This window comes from Caretta caretta, chromosome 11 (genome assembly GCF_965140235.1).
Source record: "Caretta caretta isolate rCarCar2 chromosome 11, rCarCar1.hap1, whole genome shotgun sequence".
Classification (NCBI taxonomy): Eukaryota; Metazoa; Chordata; order Testudines; family Cheloniidae; genus Caretta; species Caretta caretta.
Window position 1 is genome coordinate 47262766 of NC_134216.1, and position 22626 is coordinate 47285391.

General features: G+C 41.4%; 1 protein-coding gene across 1 annotated transcript; it reads right to left on the reverse strand.

Moving 5' to 3' along the window:
- Window positions 1-2797: 2797 nt before the first annotated feature.
- NEUROD1 (neuronal differentiation 1) lies at window positions 2798-6782 on the reverse strand. The gene is made up of 2 exons (XM_048870119.1): window positions 6623-6782; window positions 2798-5292 (listed from the first exon to the last, which is right to left on the reverse strand). The coding sequence occupies exon 2, from the start codon at window positions 5280-5282 to the stop codon at window positions 4215-4217; it is 1068 nt and encodes a 355-aa protein (XP_048726076.1). The 5' UTR covers window positions 5283-5292; window positions 6623-6782; the 3' UTR covers window positions 2798-4214.
- Window positions 6783-22626: the final 15844 nt, after the last annotated feature.

Consider the following 22626-nt stretch of genomic DNA (forward strand, 5'->3'; position numbering starts at 1 on the left):
GAAGAGAAAGCAAGAAGTGGATGGGGATGAGGAAAGAGTGGTCAGGCCATGAATACCATCCACACACCAGCCCTAAGAAGATCATGGTGAAAAGACTATTCTACTAAGCCCCCTGAATGATGGTGATCTCCTTTTAAGTGTGGCTTCTTGGGCAGCTGCCAACTGCCAAACATTCTGTTCTAAGGGAGCTATGTTACTGAGATAGGGAAAGGGCCACCAGTGCACAGAGCTGGAATGAAAGCACAGGGCCCCTGTGCAGATGGTCCCAACCACCTGCTGATTACCTGGGATCCATATGTGCTGGAGAATCATGCTTTCCTCTTACTCCACATAAGGATGGTGGGTAGCCCCACCAGCTTTGTGATATCTTTGAGGAGAACTGTGCAGGTACTTTTTTCTCTTTAAACACTCTCTGATGGGGTACAACAATCAGACCCTGAATAAGCACTTCAGGATTTGGCCTATTATGATTTCCAGTGTGAAAAAAAATATTATACCAACATAAGAAAAGGCACCATGAAAAGATAACTCAAAATATATTGGTCTTGCCTGAGGGTGGTGATGGTAGTGGGGAAACACTAATAGAAACAACAAAACTCACAAGAAAAAGTGTAAAATGGAGTATCTACCAAAATATATAATTTATTGTCTTTATTAGTTTTTTTGTTCTATTAATTATTATTTCTTTTGAAGTACCGTGGTAACAAATATTCAAAAGCATAGTCAGACCTTTAAAGTAAATTGCATTGGTTAGAGGAATTGAATTTTATTAATAACTGCAAAAAAGAGAAGGTAATTAAAAAGGTTTCTTGTGGTTTGAAAATCCCTTCCAAATATTCATTAAACATTTAAGCGACTAAATTTGCAGAATATGTTCCTGAAATTGGCACTGGTTCTGTGGTATTTCTCTCATCGCATGGAAATACTGTGTGTTATGCAGAGTGCATTCATGCATAAACAATATAATTTTCATAAATTAAAATCTCCCCTGCAGAAGGAACATCTGTGCCTGCCTTTGAATAAAAGATGGTGGTAAGTGAGTTGCCCCTTGACTGACTAGAAGAATCCTTATGTTTAAGAAGAAGACATATAACCAAGAGGCATGCAAACCTAGGTCAGATTTTTTTAAATTTTGTCTTAGAAATTGTCATTCAGTGTTTCCCCTTAGGTTATTCAGAAGTATATTTAGCTATCTTTTCTGTCTAGGAAAGAGCAATGGAGTACTTGAAAAGTTGTTCTCTAATGATTGTTTTTCTTTTTCACTCAGCAACAGTTTCTAGACTGCAGAGCAACACACTTTATCCAACTACAGCCAAATGAATTTGAGTTGCTGCAAAGTGAATCAGCTCGCCTGGCAATTAACTTTCAGTGTGTTTGTTTTTAGGCCAAAAGACTGGCAATAAACACATTGCAAATATAAATATTTTGTTCTTTGATTTTTGTTTTTACCATAAAGCACCTTTTGAAATAGGAGATAATAATATGATCAGACCTGCCAAGTTTCACTCATTCAGAAGAAAGCTCATTCATTTGGGATTCATTTTAAGGCACTTTATAAAGTATCTCCCATTTGTGATGAAGGACTTTTGTACAATGTGTTTCAAGGAGACATTTAAATGGTCACTCATTTCATTTGCACCAGTCTGTGATAAACCTGTTGATAATTTCATTTCTAGATTGTTTATGGTCATTAGATTATTCAGGTTTCTCCAGCAATTTATGTCTGTAGATTTCTACAGCCCCAGGAGGCCACTGAAGATTAAGAACTAAAGGACTATATGTTTCATGTCTCGAAAGAAGGAGAACAGTGCCTGGTGAACTGGTCGTGTCAGGATCATGGCCTTGGTTAGAGTAAAACAACAACTGTGCGGCTGCTAAGGAGAATAATGAAACACTGCTGAGGGTTGGGGCGAAGGGATGGTGCCAAAATAGTATTCTCCAGATACTTCATTCTTAGCCACCACCTCTCTGGCGGAGGTGAGAGCCAAGACTTTCCAGAGTGGAGCGAGCAATTAGTTCTAGAGACTTCTGAGCTGGGGCCAAACTCAGGAAGAGCCTGCCCAATGGCTCAAGAGAGGTATGGCCATAAGAGGCGGGGCCCATGGGAGCCAATCGTAGGCTAGTACCTGCTGCCGGGAAAAGACCCTGGTGGAGAAGCACATTCTAATGAACAAATAGTTGGACCATAAATGGTCAATTCTTCCCATATTGTGGGCAAACAACTTTGGATAACTCGCTTTTTATGTACCACTTAGGGAATCCTTAATGAGTCAGAATTAATCCTTTAATGACTGGTTCACTTTAACTACATTAGTGATTGCTGAATCACTTTCTATTTGAAAATAATGGCTAAGATGTATACTTTCCCTCAGGGCTCTCACTGAGCACCAGGAAAATCTGTAAGTATTAAAAACCAAGGGAAGATGGAGACATGAAGATGCTTCCTGAGGTTTAAAGAAATCTACTCCAACTCTCAACCCTGCTGTGTTGTGACAAGGATTAAAAAATGGAGAGTAGAGGCAAATTTTGCGAGTTCTTGGTAGCCCACAAATGTTAACACTTCTGTCTTTTTTTTTTTTTAATGCGAAGGGTCACATCAGTCACAAAGAGTACACAAAAGTCAAAACCAGCAACCCGAAGTTAAAAACTCAAATTCAGACATCTTCATATTACCCAAAAAATTATACTACATTTCTATTTATGTCCTTTGAAATTAAACAATTAGACAAGCAATACAAAACAGTGTAGTTTTACAGTAAACAAAACAAAAAATAAAAACAAAGAAAGAATCCAGGACTTTGCTTTTGAGTCCGTTTTATTCTACAAATAATAAATGTTGCACCTTTCATGAGCTATCCAAGTAAAACAATAATCCCATAGGAATTACTTACACTAAGAAAAAAATAACATATTAAGAGAAATGCAACATTCGATCAAATGTCCAATACTATGTTGTTGCAAATGGATGAATGTTTCTAAAATCCCAGTGTGCATTACAGGCATAATATACAGGATTACAAACAAAATTACAGTACAGATTGATTCCAGTTGAACCAGCATTACATTTCAGACAGCACTTATTCTGGACTGCATTGTACATGCAATAGCTATTGTTCTAATTACGGGTTAAATGGTTTGAATTTGTTTTAAGCTACTGTACTAATTGACTACAATAGGTATATATAGCCCAACGTTAACATCCGGATTAGTTTTAGGCTCCAATTCATAATAGGAGTATGTGACAAACCACCGATTGTGTGAATATGTATAAAATCATGCATTTATATTGTCTGGAAACATTAATATTTTCAAATTCTCTTCAAAATTACGGAATGCAAAGGGGTTCAAAGACTTAAAAGAAACAGTGCAAATTGTATGTGATAGTCAAGCAGCTTTTGATTCTAGAAGGGTGTTGGCATTTGCTTATAATATTTATATACAAGTTTGTGCAAGTAATGTGTTGAATTGACATGTTTTAATAGAAAATAAGTATCTCGTTCTTATATCCTCTCAAGAATTAGAGATCTGGTTCTAATTGTAAGGGGGGGACATAAATTCATGGGAAAGAAATTGCCAGGACTGTGCATTTTGTTAGCGATTTGAAAAGAAAGAAGTGCTAAGGCAACATAACTTTTCTAAGCACTTTTCTGCTGGTTTAAATTAGTTAAATTATTTTGTATAAATTAGATATAATTCTACTTTTCCGATATGTATAAAAATTGATGAAGCTGCATGGTTTAAAATAGGAAATCCACGTTATAAAAAGTCATTAAAAATTCTGTACAAAATCACAACAAAATAAATTCAGCATGGGAAAGGTAACAAGTAGTAAAATGTTGGTTGAAAAATATAGATTTATATATATTTTGTAATTGGCCCATTACTAGTTTAAAAATTGCATAGATCCTAATTATTGCTTGTGATTTTGTTATCCCGATCAGATAATTAAAACGATCTGAATACCCCCTACACCACATTTACAGTGTAGTTTTCAAGAGCTATTAGAAAATAATACAGAAGGTGAACAGGAACTTTGCATCCCGGTTTCACCTAAAGGCAGAAACGACAATAAATACATATATCACTTGAATCTTGGAGTATTTGCACTTCGCAGCAGTGGTACCCAAAGGGCTGCCCTTTGTAAACAAGTCAGTCACTGTACATACAGTCGATTTGTTTCCTTCTCTGTGGTGACGCTGATGCGCTTTGAAGGGTTAATCGTGAAAGATGGCATTGAGCTGGGCACTCATGACTCGTTCGTGATGGGAATGGCTCTCATAGGGCATAATGTTGTCCATGGGGATCTCACAGCGAGAGGCAGAGCCAGAGAAGATTGATCCGTGGCCTGAGGCTCCTGCCAGAGTAGCTGCGGGATAGTGCATGGTAAAGGCATAATTTTTATCGAACTCGTTGGAAGGTTCATGTTTGAAAGAGAAGTTCCCATTGATGCTGAGGGGCGGGCTGAGGGGTCCGTCAAAGGAAGGGCTGGTGCAATCAGTGAGGGTGCTTTCAAAAAATGGCTCCAGAGTAGCCCCAAACGAGTGCGGAGGCTTCACGTGGAAGATATGGGAGCTGTCCATGGTGCCATAGGGCGGACTGGGAAGACCCGGGGACTGGTAGGCGTAAGGATGCACTGGGAAGGAAGCACTGGCCGGCTGCATGTGGGGCGGCATGTCTTGGTTCTGCTCGGGAAGGAAAGTCCTGGGGTTGAGCTGGAGGCAGCCGGCTACTAAGTTGGTAGTGGGTTGGGACAAGCCCTTGCACAGGGTCTGTACAAATGAAACGAGGTCCGGGCTCTTGCCGGAGCGCAGGATCTCGGAGAGCGCCCAGATATAGTTCTTGGCCAAGCGCAGGGTCTCGATCTTGGAGAGCTTCTGCGTCTTGGAGTAACAGGGCACCACCTTGCGCAGGTTGTCCAGAGCCGCGTTCAGCCCATGCATGCGGTTCCGCTCCCGGGCATTAGCCTTCATGCGCCTCAGCTTGAACCTCTCCATGCGCGCCTTAGTCATCTTCTTCTTCTTGGGACCCCGTCTTTTGGGCTTTTGATCATCGTCTTCTTCCTCTTCCTCTTCTTCCTCCTCTTCCTCTAAGTCGTCGTCTTCATCCTCCTCCTCGCCATTTCTCAGCGAGTCCTCTTCGGTCTCGGCTTGCATGGCTTCGAGATCCTCCTCTTTCTTGTCCACCTCGTGTTCCTCGTCCTGAGAGCTGAGGCACTCATCGGTCCAGCTCGGGGGACCCTGGGGCTCCCCCATCAGCCCGCTCTCGCTGTACGATTTGGTCATTTTTGAAGTCCTGCATTTAAGAGGGGACGAAAAGAGAAGAAACACTTTAAACAGAAGAAACACAACCCTCCTCCCACAGCCGTCCCTCTCTCTTTCCATATATACAAAATGTGTGTGGGGGTGTACAAAGGCATTATGTTTCCCCCAAAATAAGAAATTAAACTTTTAATTGTGCCTGCGCTTCTCGCTTATAATTGATGTATTTATGTTCCAATGCCATTATGTAACTTGCTAATATTAGCGGGGAATATAAATGGATTATGCAGAAGAAAATGTGACTGACACAATCGGAGTACATGAAGCAGTTTTGTGAACGTTTGCAGATTCTACGGGAAAAAAGTTGTAAACAAAGGTCCAGTAACCACAGGTTTTATTCATTTTCTTGCTCTCCTTTTCCTCCCACCGCCTCCCTATAGTAGCTGCAATTCCCCCCCTGGTACTATAGCCAGAATGCAATCTCCAGAACTGTTCAGAGCCAAGCAAGGCTCAGCTCTCCAGATGGGGGATCAGGTGTGACACTCTCTCTAAAAAACTGTCCGCCTGAAAACTACTGGTTCCTTTCATTTCAGGATTCTCAAAGTTCTGCTGAGCCCTTTCACAAAGAGATGAAACCGAGCATCATTCGCAGAACGGCAGCGTTCCATGCTGGCAAAGTCTCTGCCGAGGTGAGCGCAAGGGCGTCAGTGCAACAATTGAATGAGTGCAGTGCTGTGAGTGGCTTCTGAAGCCTTGGGTATCTCCGACACTGTAACAGGTAGCAGCTCTTGCAGTTCCTGCGCGCTTTTCTCTCTCTCCTCTCCAAACTCTTCACCACTTACCTAAACGAACCTCCAAGCCCGATTTACACTACAGCAGCTTTACCATAAACTGCAGCTGTATTTCTTCCAACGTCTTCTCCCAACAACCCTCTCTGCTTATGGGAAATAATACCCTTCTCATTCAAACCTTTTGACCATCAAGTCCATTCTGCAATTAACTCCCCGTATTACCTCTAGTCCCACTACCCCTCAAAAATATAAGTGGTAAATTACAAAACAGACAGAAAACAATGATATTCAGACCAAATTTACACTGGGGCTTGAGGAAGAGGAGGAATACCAACTAAATATGTGAAAAAATTAATCGGGGTTGTTTTTTTTTAAACCCCAGGTTCCCATAATCGCAATCTGGGGAAATAATGTTTTAGAATGAAACACACTGAGCTACTGGGGCATTACATTGTTTCCGTTGTAGGCAGATTAAAAAACTACATTAAACACCCACACATTGTAGCTCGATACAGCTGCAGGTATCTGTACTGCAATTCTGTTTCGGAGGAGAAAATCGGGGGTTATAATTACCTTCTTTTTTTTAGCGTGTCCTTTGCAGTGATGGTCTCATAACCCTGTTACTCCTGGAGAGCTCTCCTGTGTGAGGGTGTTTTCTCTTTTTTCTAGGGGCTGGGTGCAGGACGCGCAGGTTATATAGCGGGGCCAGCGACGCTAAAGGAGAGGGAGGGGTAGAGGGGATCTAGGCGCTCGCTGTTAATAGCCTATAGCGCCTGCGCCCCTGGTGCTGCCTGGTAAACCCCTCCTCCCTCCTCTTTCCCCTCCTCCCTCTGCTTTCCCCGGCACGCGCCATATGGTAGTCCACGTCAGGCAAAGGGTCCGGGCTGCTCACGTGACCTGCCCATTTTGTATTCAGCGGAGCTCTCGATTCCAGCCCTTTGTGGCCAAAAGAAAGTGGCCATCTGTCGCCAGAGAGAGACTCTGCGGACCTGTTTGTACCCGCAGGAGAGATTAACCCTTTCGCCGCTGGGAAGGGGAGCACTTTCCTGGCGCTGCTGTTGTTGCTCTGGGATTTGTGTGTTTTTTTTTGTTTGTTTGTTTTGTTTTTGAAGAGAAGAAATTTCCAGTAGAGTTGGTTAGCAGGGACGGGGGACAGATCCACTGAGGTTTCAGCATGTACATATCCTCTTTTCACGGTAATTGTTACTATCTCCTAGTCTGGTGCCTTCAACCCCACTCCTCACCTCTGCCCCGAGAGTGGGCGTTTGCAGTTTCTCCACTTTCCCAGTGAAGGCACCTTTTAGCATTTCCCCTCCTTATTTTTGTTTTCCTCACTGGAAACACAGTTGAGCAACTTTTAAAGATCTTGTAGACATTAAATGTCAATTATTGCAATGTCACACTCACCTAAACAGCTCAAAACTTGATTTCCTGAAGACCAGAAATTCTTTTCAGGCACTTTTCATCCAGTCCTGTGCGCTTGTTCACACCCCCACACAGATTCACACAAACAAACGCACATTTTGATGATATATTTCACTATCGGAGTGTCATTGCCTTCGGTTATCATCCAGGCATATATCTTTTTATCTGTATAAAAGGCCACGTGCTAAGTCGGGTTGTACACTTTGTCACCAGAAAATGAACATCTTTTAAAGATGTAGGTAAAGTAAATGTTATACTTAGGGACCAGTGAGCGTTTTTATTAATACTTTATCAGAATGGTTCTTGCTTTATTGGTTATTTGGGGAAGAATGATGAGCTGTTTAGTTCTAGTTTGAAAGCAATGTTAGGTGCCTTCTCACTGTTCAGTAGCTCAAGTGCAAATCTGTAATACGAAGTGAAAACAAGAGCAGCGTGCTGTGCTCTACTTTTCAGACCCCTTTATTAATGCATCCACTTCAACGGAGGGCTAAGAGTTAATATGTATAGATCTTTACATTTAAATTACGATTCAAGATGAAGAATTAAGGTGCTGTGCGTTGATGAAGACGTCGAGTCTTGATGGCTGGTAATCTTAACAGAATCGAACAGCTCTTTCTATGGGTTGGAGTTTGTGAGGCATACTTTCCTCCCATTTCTGCTCGAAATTAAACCCCTTCTTTAAAAATCAATTGTCAACACTGTATTTTAAAACACCATTTATAGGCAATTACTCTAAAAGTCTTTAAACAGATCTCTTGAGTTCGCAAACATTGCCAAGTTTCATAGGGATGCATTTTAACAAGGAAGTATCCTAACTTGCACGGTAACAAGTGGAGCTTTATGACTGGTACACATTATCCAAGGATTTAATCACGACAGGGAAAGAAAGAAAGAAAATCATTTGTTTTGGCTTCATGCGGCTTTAAATGTGAAACTAATAACTTTGCCTTTCAGGAACAGATTTGAAACATATTTGTTGTTATTATTTTCAGGTGGTGTTATTTTTAAAGTATTTTCGTCACATTGATGACCCTACGTATCCCTCAGGCTTAGAGGTAAACATAAAACACCAGACTGAGACTTTTTTATCTTGATCTTAGTTATCGATTAAGGATATCTGCCCATTATCTAGTTACTGTGTGTTGGTTTGTTTCAAGTTAAACTTTGGTAACGTGTAAAATGTATCTGGTATTTAATAACGGACAGTACTCGTTATTTTAACTACGATGAAGGGACCCAGTCTGGATCTGGACATGTTTCTATTTTATTTTTTTCTCATATTACATACCATTATGTTCGCTTCCTATGGAAAGGTGATGCGTCTCTTTGCACATCTGAATATAAAATCACAAATAGCTGTTCAGCTAACCTGTTCTGTGGGAAGCAAAGATGCAATAGAACTGTCTGCCTACTAATCTAAACCCTTTTACTCTGTGTTGTTTGTCTCCGGTTTCCATCTCTCTTACTCAGGCAGAAATACCCTCAGATCGACAGAATGTTGTCGGTTTTGGCTTGGAAGTTGTTGTTTTTGCCATTGTACTTTTAGGTCCACTTTAACGATCGGACGGGACAAATAGTCAAACTGGATGCATTCTCCTCTCAACCTACTAATATAATGCAAATTACACTTTTGCACTCTTTAAATGGACTGGTTTCAAGTGGCGGGGACGAGGTTAGGAATAGTTAGATATAATTTTTATTTCAGCTTCTGAAATGTTTTAAATTGTATTTTGATTACATCTTATATTTCTTCAGCATTAAAATGTACAACTTTGAGATACACTAGGATGACAAAAGATCAAAACATGGATACAGTGGCTACGTGAAAAACCCAATAATAAACAGTAGAAAACTGTAATCAGGTGAAGTCTGCAATAAGCAGCAAGCATATTTTTACGCACATATCTATTTGAATATTTTACACATTCCCGGTTTATATGGGAAAACTGAACTCACTGAACTCGCTAGTTCGCCAAAATTATCCAACGATAACTGGGTCTGATATGGAGGACTGGCAGTTTCTGATTTCTAAATTAGGGACAGGAGACAAGTTCGGTGAGGAGAAGAAGGTGGAGGTTGCAGGTACAGAATATGTTTCTTGGTGCAGTTGGAGAGAGATTGACGGCAAGGGCCAACAGGCAGGATGATCAGAGAATGAGGGAGCTTTCTCTGTAGACTGTTTCAAATTCACCCTGTCTGCTACTCACTCTCTGGTTAGGTCTTCCCCTCTGCTTCTCGGACTCTATTCGTATCTAGCCCTCGCTCCCATCCATTCTGCTTTATCTTCTTTCTCCCTAACTTGCTTCTGACTCTCACGCTTTGGCTCTGCATCTCTGGAATTCCGATCTCTCTCCTTTCCTCCTAACCTGTATGTTTGATCATGTTTAAGCATCTCCCTTTTTCCTGACTTTCAGCCTCCTCCTTCTCCATCTGGCTTCTGACTCAGCTTCCCCTTGCTTCCATTCAGGCTTTTCTTTCTTTCTTTCTTTCTTTCTTTCTTTCTTTCTTTCTTTCTTTCTTTCTTTCTTTCTTTCTTTCTTTCTTTCTCTCTCTCTCTCTCTCCCTCCCTCCCCCCGGGCTTGGGGGCTCCTGTTCGCAGAGCGGCACGCGAACCGCACGCGTTGTAAACAAAAGCCCCTTTCACGGCTCACTGCCCCCAAATCTGCTCCCCTCTGCTGCCCGCTTGCAGCTCATCTGCTGGCGCCTGCTCCTGGCCTAACGGTTACTTCGGCAGCAGGAGCAGAAGGAAGAATTACCGGCTGAGGGTCACGCAATGTGGGGGTGGGGGGGTGGGGTGGGGAGAAAACGGGGCTGGGGGGAGCGGCAGGGCAAAGGGTAAACGGGCTGGGAAAACAATGGGGCAGGACTGGACTTCTGAGCAATGCTCGTCTGCTTCTCTGCACTGCTGTGACTTTCCCCAAAGGAAGTGTCTTTCCTTCCTTAAAACAAAAACAATTCCTAACGTCCAGAAAGCTGCAGGTCTCTAACATTAGTTCCCTCTTTCCCCGCTCCCATTTCTGGACTCAGCTGAGCTGCTAAATTAACAGCTAACACAGAGCAGACAATCGGGGCGAAAGATTTACAGATTCGGTCATACTGGGGCTTTTTTTTTTTTTTTTTTTTAAGAAAGACAAATCAAATGTACCAGAGCAAATGCTATCGTAAACTACAGGGAAGTGTGTGTTGCTGATCGAGGAGAGGAGGCGAGGAAGGCGTGGAAATGCTATTAAAATGCCTTAGAGTTGTCCAGAGTGAAAAATCCGTCCCAAGTAAATCTCCTGGGTTTGCTGCATTATCTTAATTAAGATAATTGATTCATATTGCACCTGCGAGAACGAAGAAAAAAGGATTCCCACCCCCCACCCCAAATAGCTTTAAGCTACTGTAGAGAGGAAGCCTTGCTTGTAATTTAGTGAATGATTTACTGTATCAACAGCCCGGTTTGCCTGTCTCTCCTGTGTCTGTTATTTACATTTTCTGCTGTCTTCCCAAACAATGAACGGAATCAAACAAGGATAGAACACGAGTGTTTAAAATAAAAAGTCGCCAATATAGAATCCCGCCATCCCCAGTCTTTGGTGGATGTCGCCACTTACAGCTCATTAAAAAAGACTTAGACGAGCTTTGTATGTGGGTTAGGCGTTTGGAAGCGTCCCCATATTTGCAGTGGTTTGATCAAAAGGTCTCACACCTGTTTACAGTAGGGTTCGGAAGCAGATTGCAGCCCGAATGGGAACCCAGAGCCAGGTAACAGACAAAGGCCGATCTCCCAGCAAAACCTGTTCGATAAACGGGTTGGGATTTTTAATCTTCCTAGGCTGGGAGCAAAATTGAAATAGTCCCTGTTAGTTTACATTCTGGACAGCTGTGTAGCCAGCCAATGAATTTGATAGCAAAAATCGCCGGGGGCAAACGGGGAGCGAATCAGCACCAAGGCCAGCTCCCAGTGTCCATTACCCGGTCTAGGCCACCGGACATCACCTCCACCCTCCTCCGCTGTTTACATATCTCAAATAGCTTTTCTTCTCCGCTGTTGCGCATTAACTTTTAAAGAGAGGAGCAATTTTAATTCCCCATTTCAGTTAAATCACCGGCCCCCATCTTATTTCCTTCAAACGACTGCAGATTACTACAAGGGAAAGTACGACACAAGCAATCGCAGTGCAAACTGTCCAAACCAAATGGGGTTGTCCTATTTCTGGTTCAGACACAGGCAGCTTTTCTTGCATATCATTTAAATAGACTTATGGATTTTACAAATATACATGTATTGCTCATACTGGAATCTGTTAATATCTTATAATATACTATTTTAGAATGTGTTCAGGGCTGTGCTAGAGATTAATACAAATTCTAAATTCTTTTCTGGTAGGTTTTTGCCCCCTCGGAGGGAGTGTTTTAATTTCAATGGCCTAAATGTGGTAGTTTCTTTTTAATTTTATAAATGTAAACTTCTATTTAGTTAATGGAAAATACATCACGACCAAGGTTTAATTATCAGCTTGCTAAGTGACTCCTCTGGTCAAGTACATACAATTATGAAATCACAATAGATTTAAAATATCATTCTACTTGATTAAAAAACTCCCAAACAAATCACAGAAGTGTGTGCCACTAAAACAAATATCTAGATGGTATCGTTAGGCCAGCAACCGCCTGGGCTACAGTTTAAGGACTGTCAACAAATCTGTGCTATCGGTGTCAAACCACCTCTATTATTAGGAACTAGGATTCTTATCAGACGGGATTTAGACGCTGTTGTAACAGAAAAATCTAATTATTTTTGATCCCGGCATTTACCCCCAGAGTCTCACCTTGTTTAAATAAAGTCTTTTCTTTCCATTTTAACAAACGCATTTCCATTTGAATTAAATATTGATAATTTGACCTTTTAGTTCCTTTAACTAATCAAAAGAGAAAAAAATCCAAATGTAGATCCCAGTGCCTTGCCCTGGTGGGTCTTTCCGCTTGAATAGGCACTGAGATTAAACGAGTCAAACTTCCTCTTTCATTGCACTCTCTTTGCACTAATTGCTTATGCAAAAATGCAGATTTGTATTAATTAGTAACTCCACTGATTAGTTCGGTGGTATTTTCACGTAATAAATCATGCTGCAGACACGATTTCTTGGCACATCCCCAGTAGTGGCTCAGGATGCAATAAGGTTTCCATATTAAATAAAATCTTAGGCTAAATCTACCTTTTCGTTGCAGGTACACTGTGTACCACCTGCTATATGCACCTGCTACGGGAAATTGCTTTCTGTCCGCTGCAAGCCTCTTTCCTTTCCTTAATGACGCACCATTCTTCCTAGGTGTACACTTTCAAAAGGGAATCATGCATTAAAGCATTAAAGAATTAGATAAATGTGACGTTATTTTAACCTTTTCAAAATTATGCGGCTCAGTTTTTAAGGAAGCAAACCTATATTATTAAAAGTGTAGGACATAAAGAATCTCTTTCCCTCCCACCATCTGCCTTTTTGTGCTCCTGTACAGTGCCCAGCATTGTGTCCACCAAATCTCGCCCCCCACCCATTACAAACTATACACACAAAGATATATTTTTTCTGTTTCTCTCCCCTTCCTCCAGACTTCATGGACTGGACTTGGGGTTATGCAATTATTATTACTTATTTGTATTTCAGTAGAGCCTAGAGGCCCCAACAGAGAAGGTGCTCCATCCTGCTAGGCCCCCTGTTTACCCATCATGATAGCTAGCCCCTACCCCAAAGAGTTTACAGCCTATAAAGCTATCTAGTAACCTAGATTATATAGTATATAGACACTATATAGAGAATGATGTGGAATACAATAGCCACTTCCTAGAGAAAGCTCTCCGATAATTCTTTAATAATCATGGGGGGAGGGATAGCTCAGTGGTTTGAGCATTGGCCTGCTAAACCCAGGGTTGTGAGTTCAATCCTTGAGGGGGCCATTTAGGGATCTGGGGCAAAAATTTGGGATTGGTCCTGCTTTGAGCAGGGGGTTGGACTAGATGATCTCCTGAGGTACCTGAGGTATGATCCTAGCTAATACATATTCATCTGATTTACTAAGCCAGTTTTGGTCTTGTTTATGCAGGACCCATGTGTAACTATACTATAAGTGCACTATATTGTCTACTGATACCACAGGCCCCACTTTCCTCTAGTAATCGCTGCCACATTTCCAAAGCAAATCACAGGAAACACTGTACAGAAAGTGGCACTCAAAAGAAGAGCAAAATGTCTCAGGGGAGATAAATTGACGGGGACACTGGGACCACTTCCTCATAGGTGACACTTTCAGGGCCAAATCCTGCTTGCCTTGCTCATGTCAAGAATCTTGCTGACTTCAATAGGGCCACTGCCATGGGTAAAGCCTGCAAGGTCAGACCTTTGGCCTTAAGTCTAAGGACTATAATGGGATGGAAGAGGAACAAACGCAGGTGCCAGCAGATTATCTAAAGCTTTGGTGAGATTAAAATGCAGTCTCAATATGAGTTATTACATATCCTCTAAATAGAAATCTCCTTAGTGTTGTCTTTAAAGGGACTGCTTTTGTTTTCCCTCCTCAGAAAATAATTAAAGTCTGAAAATACTTACAATACCCTTTCCATTCACTCACAAACTGAATGTTCTGCTGAATTCTGAGCAAAAATATTAGCTCTGTTTGAGTTCCCCCATCAAAATGATACTGAAACTGTTATCAGAACACTGTGATAGTGCATACAAAATTATTCTAAATCACATTCAAAATGTGGCTGTTGTAGGTATCCACTGATAATAAAACAAAGACTGTTAAATCAATGATCCATTGGAATGAAAGAAGATTTTCCAATCATAATTATATCTTATATAATGCAGCTTTGTTTCTACCTCTCTGACTCAGCTCAGTCTGTATTTCAAGCATTCTGTAGTGAGCTGGACATCATGGAGAATTCTTTGTCTATCACAGTCCAATAAAGAAAACTCCTATCCTTGTAGAATCAGCCCACTTCAAGCTGTTTCTTTCTAAGCAAGGTAGGTATGTAATAGGGTGTTTGCATGAAGCCAACCTGATTATAGAATGAGCCCCAACTGAAGAGAATCAGGCACTTCCCCATAAAGAGCAGAAGGTGGTAGCAGTAATGGGAATAAGAACCATCTTTAAGTCGTGATAAAGCCTGGCAGGAAGCTAGGAAAGCTTTTCAGGCACTGAGGACCAGGAGAGACCCTGATTAATCAGGGAAAAGATGGAGAGACTCAGAGGAGAACTTAAGAGGCTGGGTAAGAAGTAGCCTAGGGAAATTACAACACAGGTACAGGAGCAGACATACCTTTTTAGTAAAGGGCCCTGGGTTGAAATCCAGAAAAAAGGGTGGGACCCGGTTCTCCTACCAGCCCCAAGGAAGGGGGAGTACAGGCCTATCATAAGGGTTATTGAGCACAGCAAGGGGCCTGCAGGCTGATCTGAAGACAGGCTGAGGAAGAGCTCCACATCTTTGTGTTAAAGGTGTTTTTGAGACTATTAGTTTGGACTATTGTGACCCTAGAAGGCATGGACTTGAGACAGTGACCTGCTTTGAGAGTTCCTGTCAGAGATAGCACCACTGCTCTGGAGCAACTGTTGGTAAGGGATGGCTAGCGGTGAAAGAACTGCTATGCCATGACAGGATGCCTAGCGGTGAGTGAATCTGGCTACAAGGTGTAAATTTTGAAGGGGTACATCATACATTATGTTCAATACAATTGTTTTGAGTGATCTTCCCTTCCTTTTCTCTCCCAATCTCCACCACCTGCGTTACCCAGTGGCATTTCACAGTCAATTTAGGAACCACTATGAGACGGTGTAGTGTAAAGCGTGTTTTGTTTTTAACAGCTCTTTAGAAGTGTTGGCACAAAAGCAATCCACTTGCTGACAGCTATCAAAAATCATCCATCCCAGCTGTGAATCTTCTTTTAATCAGAACCCTGTACTGATGCATGCTGCACTCTTTCTCACCACACTGATGTTCTCTCCAAACATCTTCATCAAGGAACGAGTGTCCAAATGGGTATAAAATATTTGAAAGATGTGGTATTGGGTACACTTTAGATATCAAACAGCACCTCTTGTCACAAACAACAGTAAGGGTGGTTGCTGCTTAGAGAATCATTTCTTGAGTCCATGCATGGGTGAGGCTCTTCCTGGATCTGATCCAAAGACCACTGAAGTCAACAGAGACTCCCATAGCCTTTAATTAACTTTGAATCAGGCCCCATATCCTAGTTTTGTTCAGCCCATGTAGAAAGGAAGGTCAGTTACCTTTGTGGTATCATCAACTCGTGCCATTTTCCAGGACCCTACATATTGCTCCTGTAGGTTCTGTTATATGTGTGTGGCCTGGGTATTGTGCAAAGCAGTAGAGAACAAGGCCCATTATTTTTGCATTCTTATAGCTTTATTTTATCATTTAATTCTGTTGTTTTTTGCTAAACCTCTTTGACATGTTGCAAAAAAGCAACCAACAAATGGCAAGAGAAGTGAGAAACAGGCCCAGTATCTCTTAACATTGCACACTGAGGTACTCTGAAACCGATAATGCAGTCACAAAATATACCTTTTAAATTGTACAGTCCTAGTCCAAAGTGAACAATCCTAGTTCCTCTGTTTCCACCTCATATTTACTGATTGACATGATCCACAAATTTAGCAATGAAGGGAAAATGCAAATGTTTCCTTGGAAATTCATCTGGAGCCTTGCCAGGCAAAGCATCATCTTATTTTAAATTTCTTAGTTGCTTTTTAATATTTCAGAAGGACTTCTTCTAAACAAAGAATGAGTATAAACAAGATAAATAGAAAATTCTGTCTTGTAAGAACAAATGATCTTTCTCTCTGCACTGGCATAAGGAAAAAAAACAAGACAAATTGGGAGATATGTGTAATTAAAGCAGATTATACAGTTTTCTGTTTATCCGTATTTTTAAGAGGGAGAAATCTCACTGATTCTAACTTCACTATTCCTGAGACCTCCTATAATTCAATATGTCTGTCAATTATTGTTTTGAATCTGCATTCCTAGTTTTGGGAAACTCAAAATGCTGAAGCCCCTCTTCACTGTGAAATTTGTAATTCTTCAAGAGGCTCAAGTTTATATCTCAAAATGTAATTTCTTTGATTATGATCCCTTGGCAATAATCATGTCAGTTAGAGCTGGACATATAATTAGTTAAAAAAGTAATTATATGCCTGTTTTTCTTTTGCAGTATGTCCACAGGCAGTGTACATTTTCCTTGAATTTATTTGTGATTTGAAATTATTTGAATAATTGAAGCAAGTAATCATAAGAACAGCCATAGTGAATCAGACAAAAGGTCCATCTAGCCCAGTATCCTGACTTCCGAATGTGGCCAATGCTAGGTGCGCCAGAGGGAATGAACAGAACAGGTAATCATCAAGTGATTCACTCCCTGTTGCTCATTCCCAGCTTCTGGCAAACAGAGGCTAGGGACACCATCCCTGCCCATCCTGGCTAATTGCCATTGATGGACCTATCCACCATGAACTTACCTAGTTCTTTTTTAAACCCTGTTATAGTCTTGGCCTTCATGACATCCTCCGGAAAAGAGTTCCACAGGTTGACTGTGCATTGATCTTATCCCATAGATCATGCATGAGCACTTTGTCACATGAACTATCGACTGCAAGAATTCAAAAAAGTTTGAGCTGTGTTAGTTAGTTCTGGTTGGACATGAGTCATGTGCTTTTAAAACACAGCTAGCTAGCTAACACAGTTGAACAAACACGTTTGAAAACTCTTTTGTAGACAGGGTAAATCGTATTTTGATACAAGTTAGCTGATCCAGGTGTACACCAGGCGACATAGTTGGGTTTAGGCCAGGCTAGATAGCTTGTGTTAACTAAATCCATCCTTAACTTGACCATTTTTCCTGATCTAGACAAAACTCTAGTATGGACAGGCCCTTAGCTATGGGATTTTCAGTGCCATTGAGAGCAATGTGCACCTCTTTTTCAAGTGTAATAGTTGTGCAAGAAACAGGACAACTGAGCCTATTAGCTCCTGTGTGTGTTATGTAGCTGGAGCAGCTATGTACTGTGATTCTGACTGTGCAGCGCCACATGTAAATACACCAGTTTGAACAGAGGAAGCCTGGCATCTTGCCACCAGTGATTGACCAATAGGTGATTATCTGTGTCTACGTTATAAGCAGAGGAAAGTGGCTACTCCCATCATCAGAAGACAGCTCCCTCCTCTGCCTGGTTGTGTTGCTGCTTACGTGACCTATCCTGTGATACTGAGTGGGAATAGCCTCCAATGGAATGGCAGAGTTGCACACAGTAATCAATCCTTGTTCTCTTCAAAAGCAGAAAGATGAGCCCTATGTCAAGATCTGGCACCTGTAAAGCAGCAAGTAATACAGCAAAATGATACCTTTTCCTACTGAATTTTCATATATATAATTTTGTTTCAGATCTAGAACGGCCCTATCAAAATGCTGCTGTATTCATGTGTCATGAATGGGCTCCTGTCTTTGTCACTTAGCTCCCTGCCATTCCCCATGCAAGTGTAATCTACTTATGGGACTGTCATTTCTCACTCATGCCGTTTCCTTTTTCTTTCCTTGTGGATTTTGGCTTCACCCCTCTGAAATGGCAGAAGCTTTCCTCTCCAAAATGACTGGATCTCTTAGGATCTGTGTGGATCTTGGGCCATTCATGCAGAGATCCTGTACCTCTGCACTTCCCTACAGTCCCCTCTGTCTCCAATCTGCCAGTGATCACTGTTCGCAGAATACCCATTTTGGGGTGTTTGACACCATACTGGGTAACAGTAGGAATGTTAACGGATAAGTTAATACTGCTCCTGTCAGAACCCAATGAGTTTGGAGTAGGGATAATACAGAGAGCAGCTATCCCTTCATCACCATCCCAATACAGAACCCATTCCCTGCACAGACCCTATGGAGGAGCTTCTGTGAAGTCAGGATGGCACTCTCCCCATCCTCCTTCCCATCCCATAAACTCTGCTAGTTTCTGAGGAATGAGAAGGCCCTAAGTTATGCTCTAGAAAGAGTAAATATACAGCATGGAGGGGAAATAAAAACACTGAGGAAGAACAGAAAAAAAGACATACTCGGGAGTGAAATAATATCCATATCCATGGGTATGTTCATATGGTTTATGATGATGATTATATCATAACACCTTCGAGTCCTAGTCATGGACTAGGACCCCCTTGATCTAGGTGCTGTAGAAATCCAGAATCACAGATAGTCTCTGCCCCAAAGAGCTACTTGAACACTCAACTACTAATCCACAGATCAGGTAAAGCATTTATAAGTGCTGAAAGGAATACACTGGGAAACTAACTAATAAATACCATAAATTAATGCATAATAAAGAGACAACTGTAATTAAATAATAATAGTAAAAAAACAGAGAAGCCATACAAATGTTTCCTTTGCAGTCTCTGACCAAAACATCTACTGATGTATGCATGGTCAGGCAAACAGTGTGCAGGGTGAGCCAGAATTTGACAATTCCATGCAGGTGTATGGAGTGTCTACTGTCAATAAGGATTAGGAGCATGAATAACTGCCTGACTGATTCATACAAATGGTCTGAGTCCTGGACAGGCTCTCTTGAAACTCCTATTACTAGTCGTGCTTATATCTACATAGCTGGGTTCACCTCTGAGCTCCAGCTGCTGCCAAATATCAGACATGGAATAGGCCACCCTGCCATTTATTACCAAGAAACCCCTGAACAAGTCTAGAGTTTTCATCCTCCACCTCCAAAGTCCACCCCCATTGCATGTCTTCCAGATGACCATGCGTAATAGAAGATGGAATTGAATGGTTATCCTTAGGAACCATTGTTATCCTTAGGAACCAACCTCCTAATGTAGGCCTTAGGAACAGGAGAATTCGGATTCGAAAACAAGTTTTGAATGTATGAACTTGTTGGAAAATAGAAAAGAATTCAATAGGCCATGATGATGGATTACATTTATCTCCAGAGAATGTTTCATCTGCCATTTCAATGCCTAATATAATGGTGAATAATTTGTAAAGAATAACTTATCTAGTGAATTTTGCCTTCTTTTTGTTTCACTGATTATCTACATGCAAGCTGTGATTTTTCTCAAATGTTTTCCTTTATCAAAGTGATGCATCTGATAATTTCTGTGAACATTTATTGGCCTGTAACTCATTTTTGAACAGTTCTTTTGAGTATTAACATTCAAAATGTGAGCTGTTTGACTGGACACACAGGTGACATGGTGTATTTCTGTCCCATGACTGAATAAATGCAGTTGTTCGGTATAACACTGATGCACATTTTTGAAATTTCAGTGGAAAATGGCAAGAATTTTTCAATGAACATTTTTAAGAAGAATTTTTGCTATTTTTACTAGCTCTAGCAAATATTAAAAATAATAAAACATAAGCTTCTCTTGGCTTTACTCTCATTCTTAGCACAACAGGATCACTTCTGCAAGTTTCTGAATAGTATCAAATCAAATCCAATGGCCATAAGAGGTGGACAGCAGAATTTTAAAACCTTTCAGGTTTTAGTGGCAGAGGATAACTAGCACATGTGATTTTTAAAGGTTATATGGGGAGGAAGAGATTGCTTTCTTCAAATACTGTAACTTTTCTTGAAATTAAATACATTTTCAAAGGGCTTGAATTTGATCCAAAGCTCACTGAAGCCAATGGGATTCTTGTCTTTGCTTTCAGCAGGTTTTTGATAAGGCCCATAAAGTCTGCATTTCTTGTTTTGGAATAAGTGATAGGTAAGGATTGTTAATCATCATCACTAAGTATCAAGGTTAATTACAGAAGCCATGTGTTCTCCAGTTGGTCCATCTGTTGTCCATTTCTTATATTTTATCTTGTCATTGGTTTAGATTGTCTCTCTACCACAAGTTTCAGAGTAGCAGCCATGTTAGTTTGTATCCTCAAAGAACAGGACTATTTGTGGCCCCTTAGAGACTAACAAATTTATTTGAGCATAAGCTTTCGTGGGCTACAGCTCACTTCATCGGATGCATAGAATGGAACATAAAGTAAGAAGATACACACACATACAGAGAACATGAAAAGGTGGAGTAAGAGACCAATTAATTAAGATGAGCTATTATCAGCAGGAGAAAAAAAATTTTGTAGTTATAATCAAGGTGGGACATTTCCAGCAGTTGACAAGAAGGTGTGAGGATACTTAACTTAAGGAAATAGATTCAATATGTGTAATGACCCAGCCACTCCCAGTCTCTATTCAAACCCAAGTTAATGGTATCTAGTTTGCATATTAATTCAAGCGCAGCAGTTTCTCGTTGGAGTCTGTTTTTGAAGCTTTTCTGTTGCAAAATTGCCACCTTTAAATCTGTTACTGAGTGGCCAGAGAGGTTGAAGTGTTCTCCTACTGGTTTTTGAATGTTATGATTCCTGATGGAAGTTTTGTGTCCATTTATTCTTTTGCGTAGAGACTGTCCGGTTTGGCCAATGTACATGGCAGAGGGGCATTGCTGGCACATGATGGCATATATCACATTGGTAGATGTGCAGGTGAACGAGTCTCTGATGGTGTGGTTAATGTGATTAGGTCCTATGATGGTGTCACTTGAATAAATATGTGGACAGATTTGGCATCGGGCTTTGTTGCAAGGATAGGTTGCTGGGTTAGTGTTTTTGTTGTGTGGTGCGTGGTTGCTGGTTTGCTTCAGGTTGGGGGGCTGTCTGTAAGTGAGGACTGGCCTGTCTCCCAAGATCTGTGAGAGTGAGGGATCGTCCTTCAGGATAGGTTGTAGATCCTTGATGATGAGCTGGAGAGGTTTTAGTTGGGGGCTGAAGGTGACAGCTAGTGGCATTCTGTTACTTTCTTTGTTGGGCCTGTCCTGTAGTAGGTGATTTCTGGGAACTCTTCTGGCTCTGTCAATCTGTTTCTTCACTTCAGCAGGTGGGTATTGTAGTTGTAAGAACGCTTGATAGAGATCTTGTAGCGGTTTGTCTCTGTCTGAGGGGTTGGAGCAAATGCGGTTGTATCTTAGAGTTTGGCTGTAGACAATGTATCATGTGGTGTGTCCTGGATGGAAGCTAGAGGCATGTAGGTAAGTATAGCAGTCTGTAGATTTCCGGTATAGGGTGGTGTTTATGTGACCATCGCTTATTAGCACAGTAATGTCCAGGAAATGGACCGCTTGTGTGGATTGGTCCAGGCTGAGGTTGATGGTGGGATGGAAATTGTTGAAATCATGGTGGAATTCCTCAAGGGCTTCTTTTCCATGGGTCCAGATGATGAAGTTGTCATCAATGTAGTGCAAATAGAGTAGGGGCGTTAGGGGACGAGAGCTGAGGAAGCGTCGTTCTAAGGCAGCCATAAAAATGTTGTCATACTATGGGGCCATGCGGGTACCCATAGCAGTGCCACTGATTTGAAGGTATACATTGTCCCCAAATGTAAAATAGTTATGGGTAAGGACAAAGTCACAAAGTTCAGCCACTGGGTTTGCCATCACATTATCGGGGATAGTGTTCTTGACGGCTTGTAGTCCAACTTTGTGTGGAATGTTGGTGTAGAGGGCTTCTACATCCATAGTGGCCAGGATGGTGTTTTCTGGAAGATCACCAATGGATTGTAGTTTCCTCAGGAAGTCAGTGGTGTCTCAAAGATAGCTGGGAGACACCAACATTCCACAAATTCCTTAGTTCTCATCCCCTAACGCCCCTACTCTACTTGCACTACATAGATGACATCTTTAGCCCCCAACTAAAACCTCTCCAGAGCATCATCAAAGATCCACAACCTATCCTGAAAAATGATCCCTCACTCTCACAGATCTTGGGAGACAGACCAGTCCTCGCTTACAGACAGCCCCCCAACCTGAAGCAAATACTCTCCAGCAACCACACACCACAGAACAAAAACACTAACCCAGCAACCTATCCTTGCAACAAAGCCCAATGCCAACTCTGTCCACATATTTATTAAAGTGACCCCATCATAGGACCTAATCACATTAGCCACGCCAACAGACTCCAACGAGAAACTGCTGAGCTTGAATTAATATGCAAACTAGATACCATTAACTTGGGTTTGAATAGAGACTGGGAGTGGCTGGGTCATTACACATATGGAATCTATTTCCACATGTTAAGTATCCTCACACCTTCTTGTCAACT

Bases quoted from the DNA above. Each gene is read 5' to 3' on its own strand.
- NEUROD1 (XM_048870119.1), bottom strand. From the start codon at position 5,282: ATGACCAAATCGTACAGCGAGAGCGGGCTGATGGGGGAGCCCCAGGGT.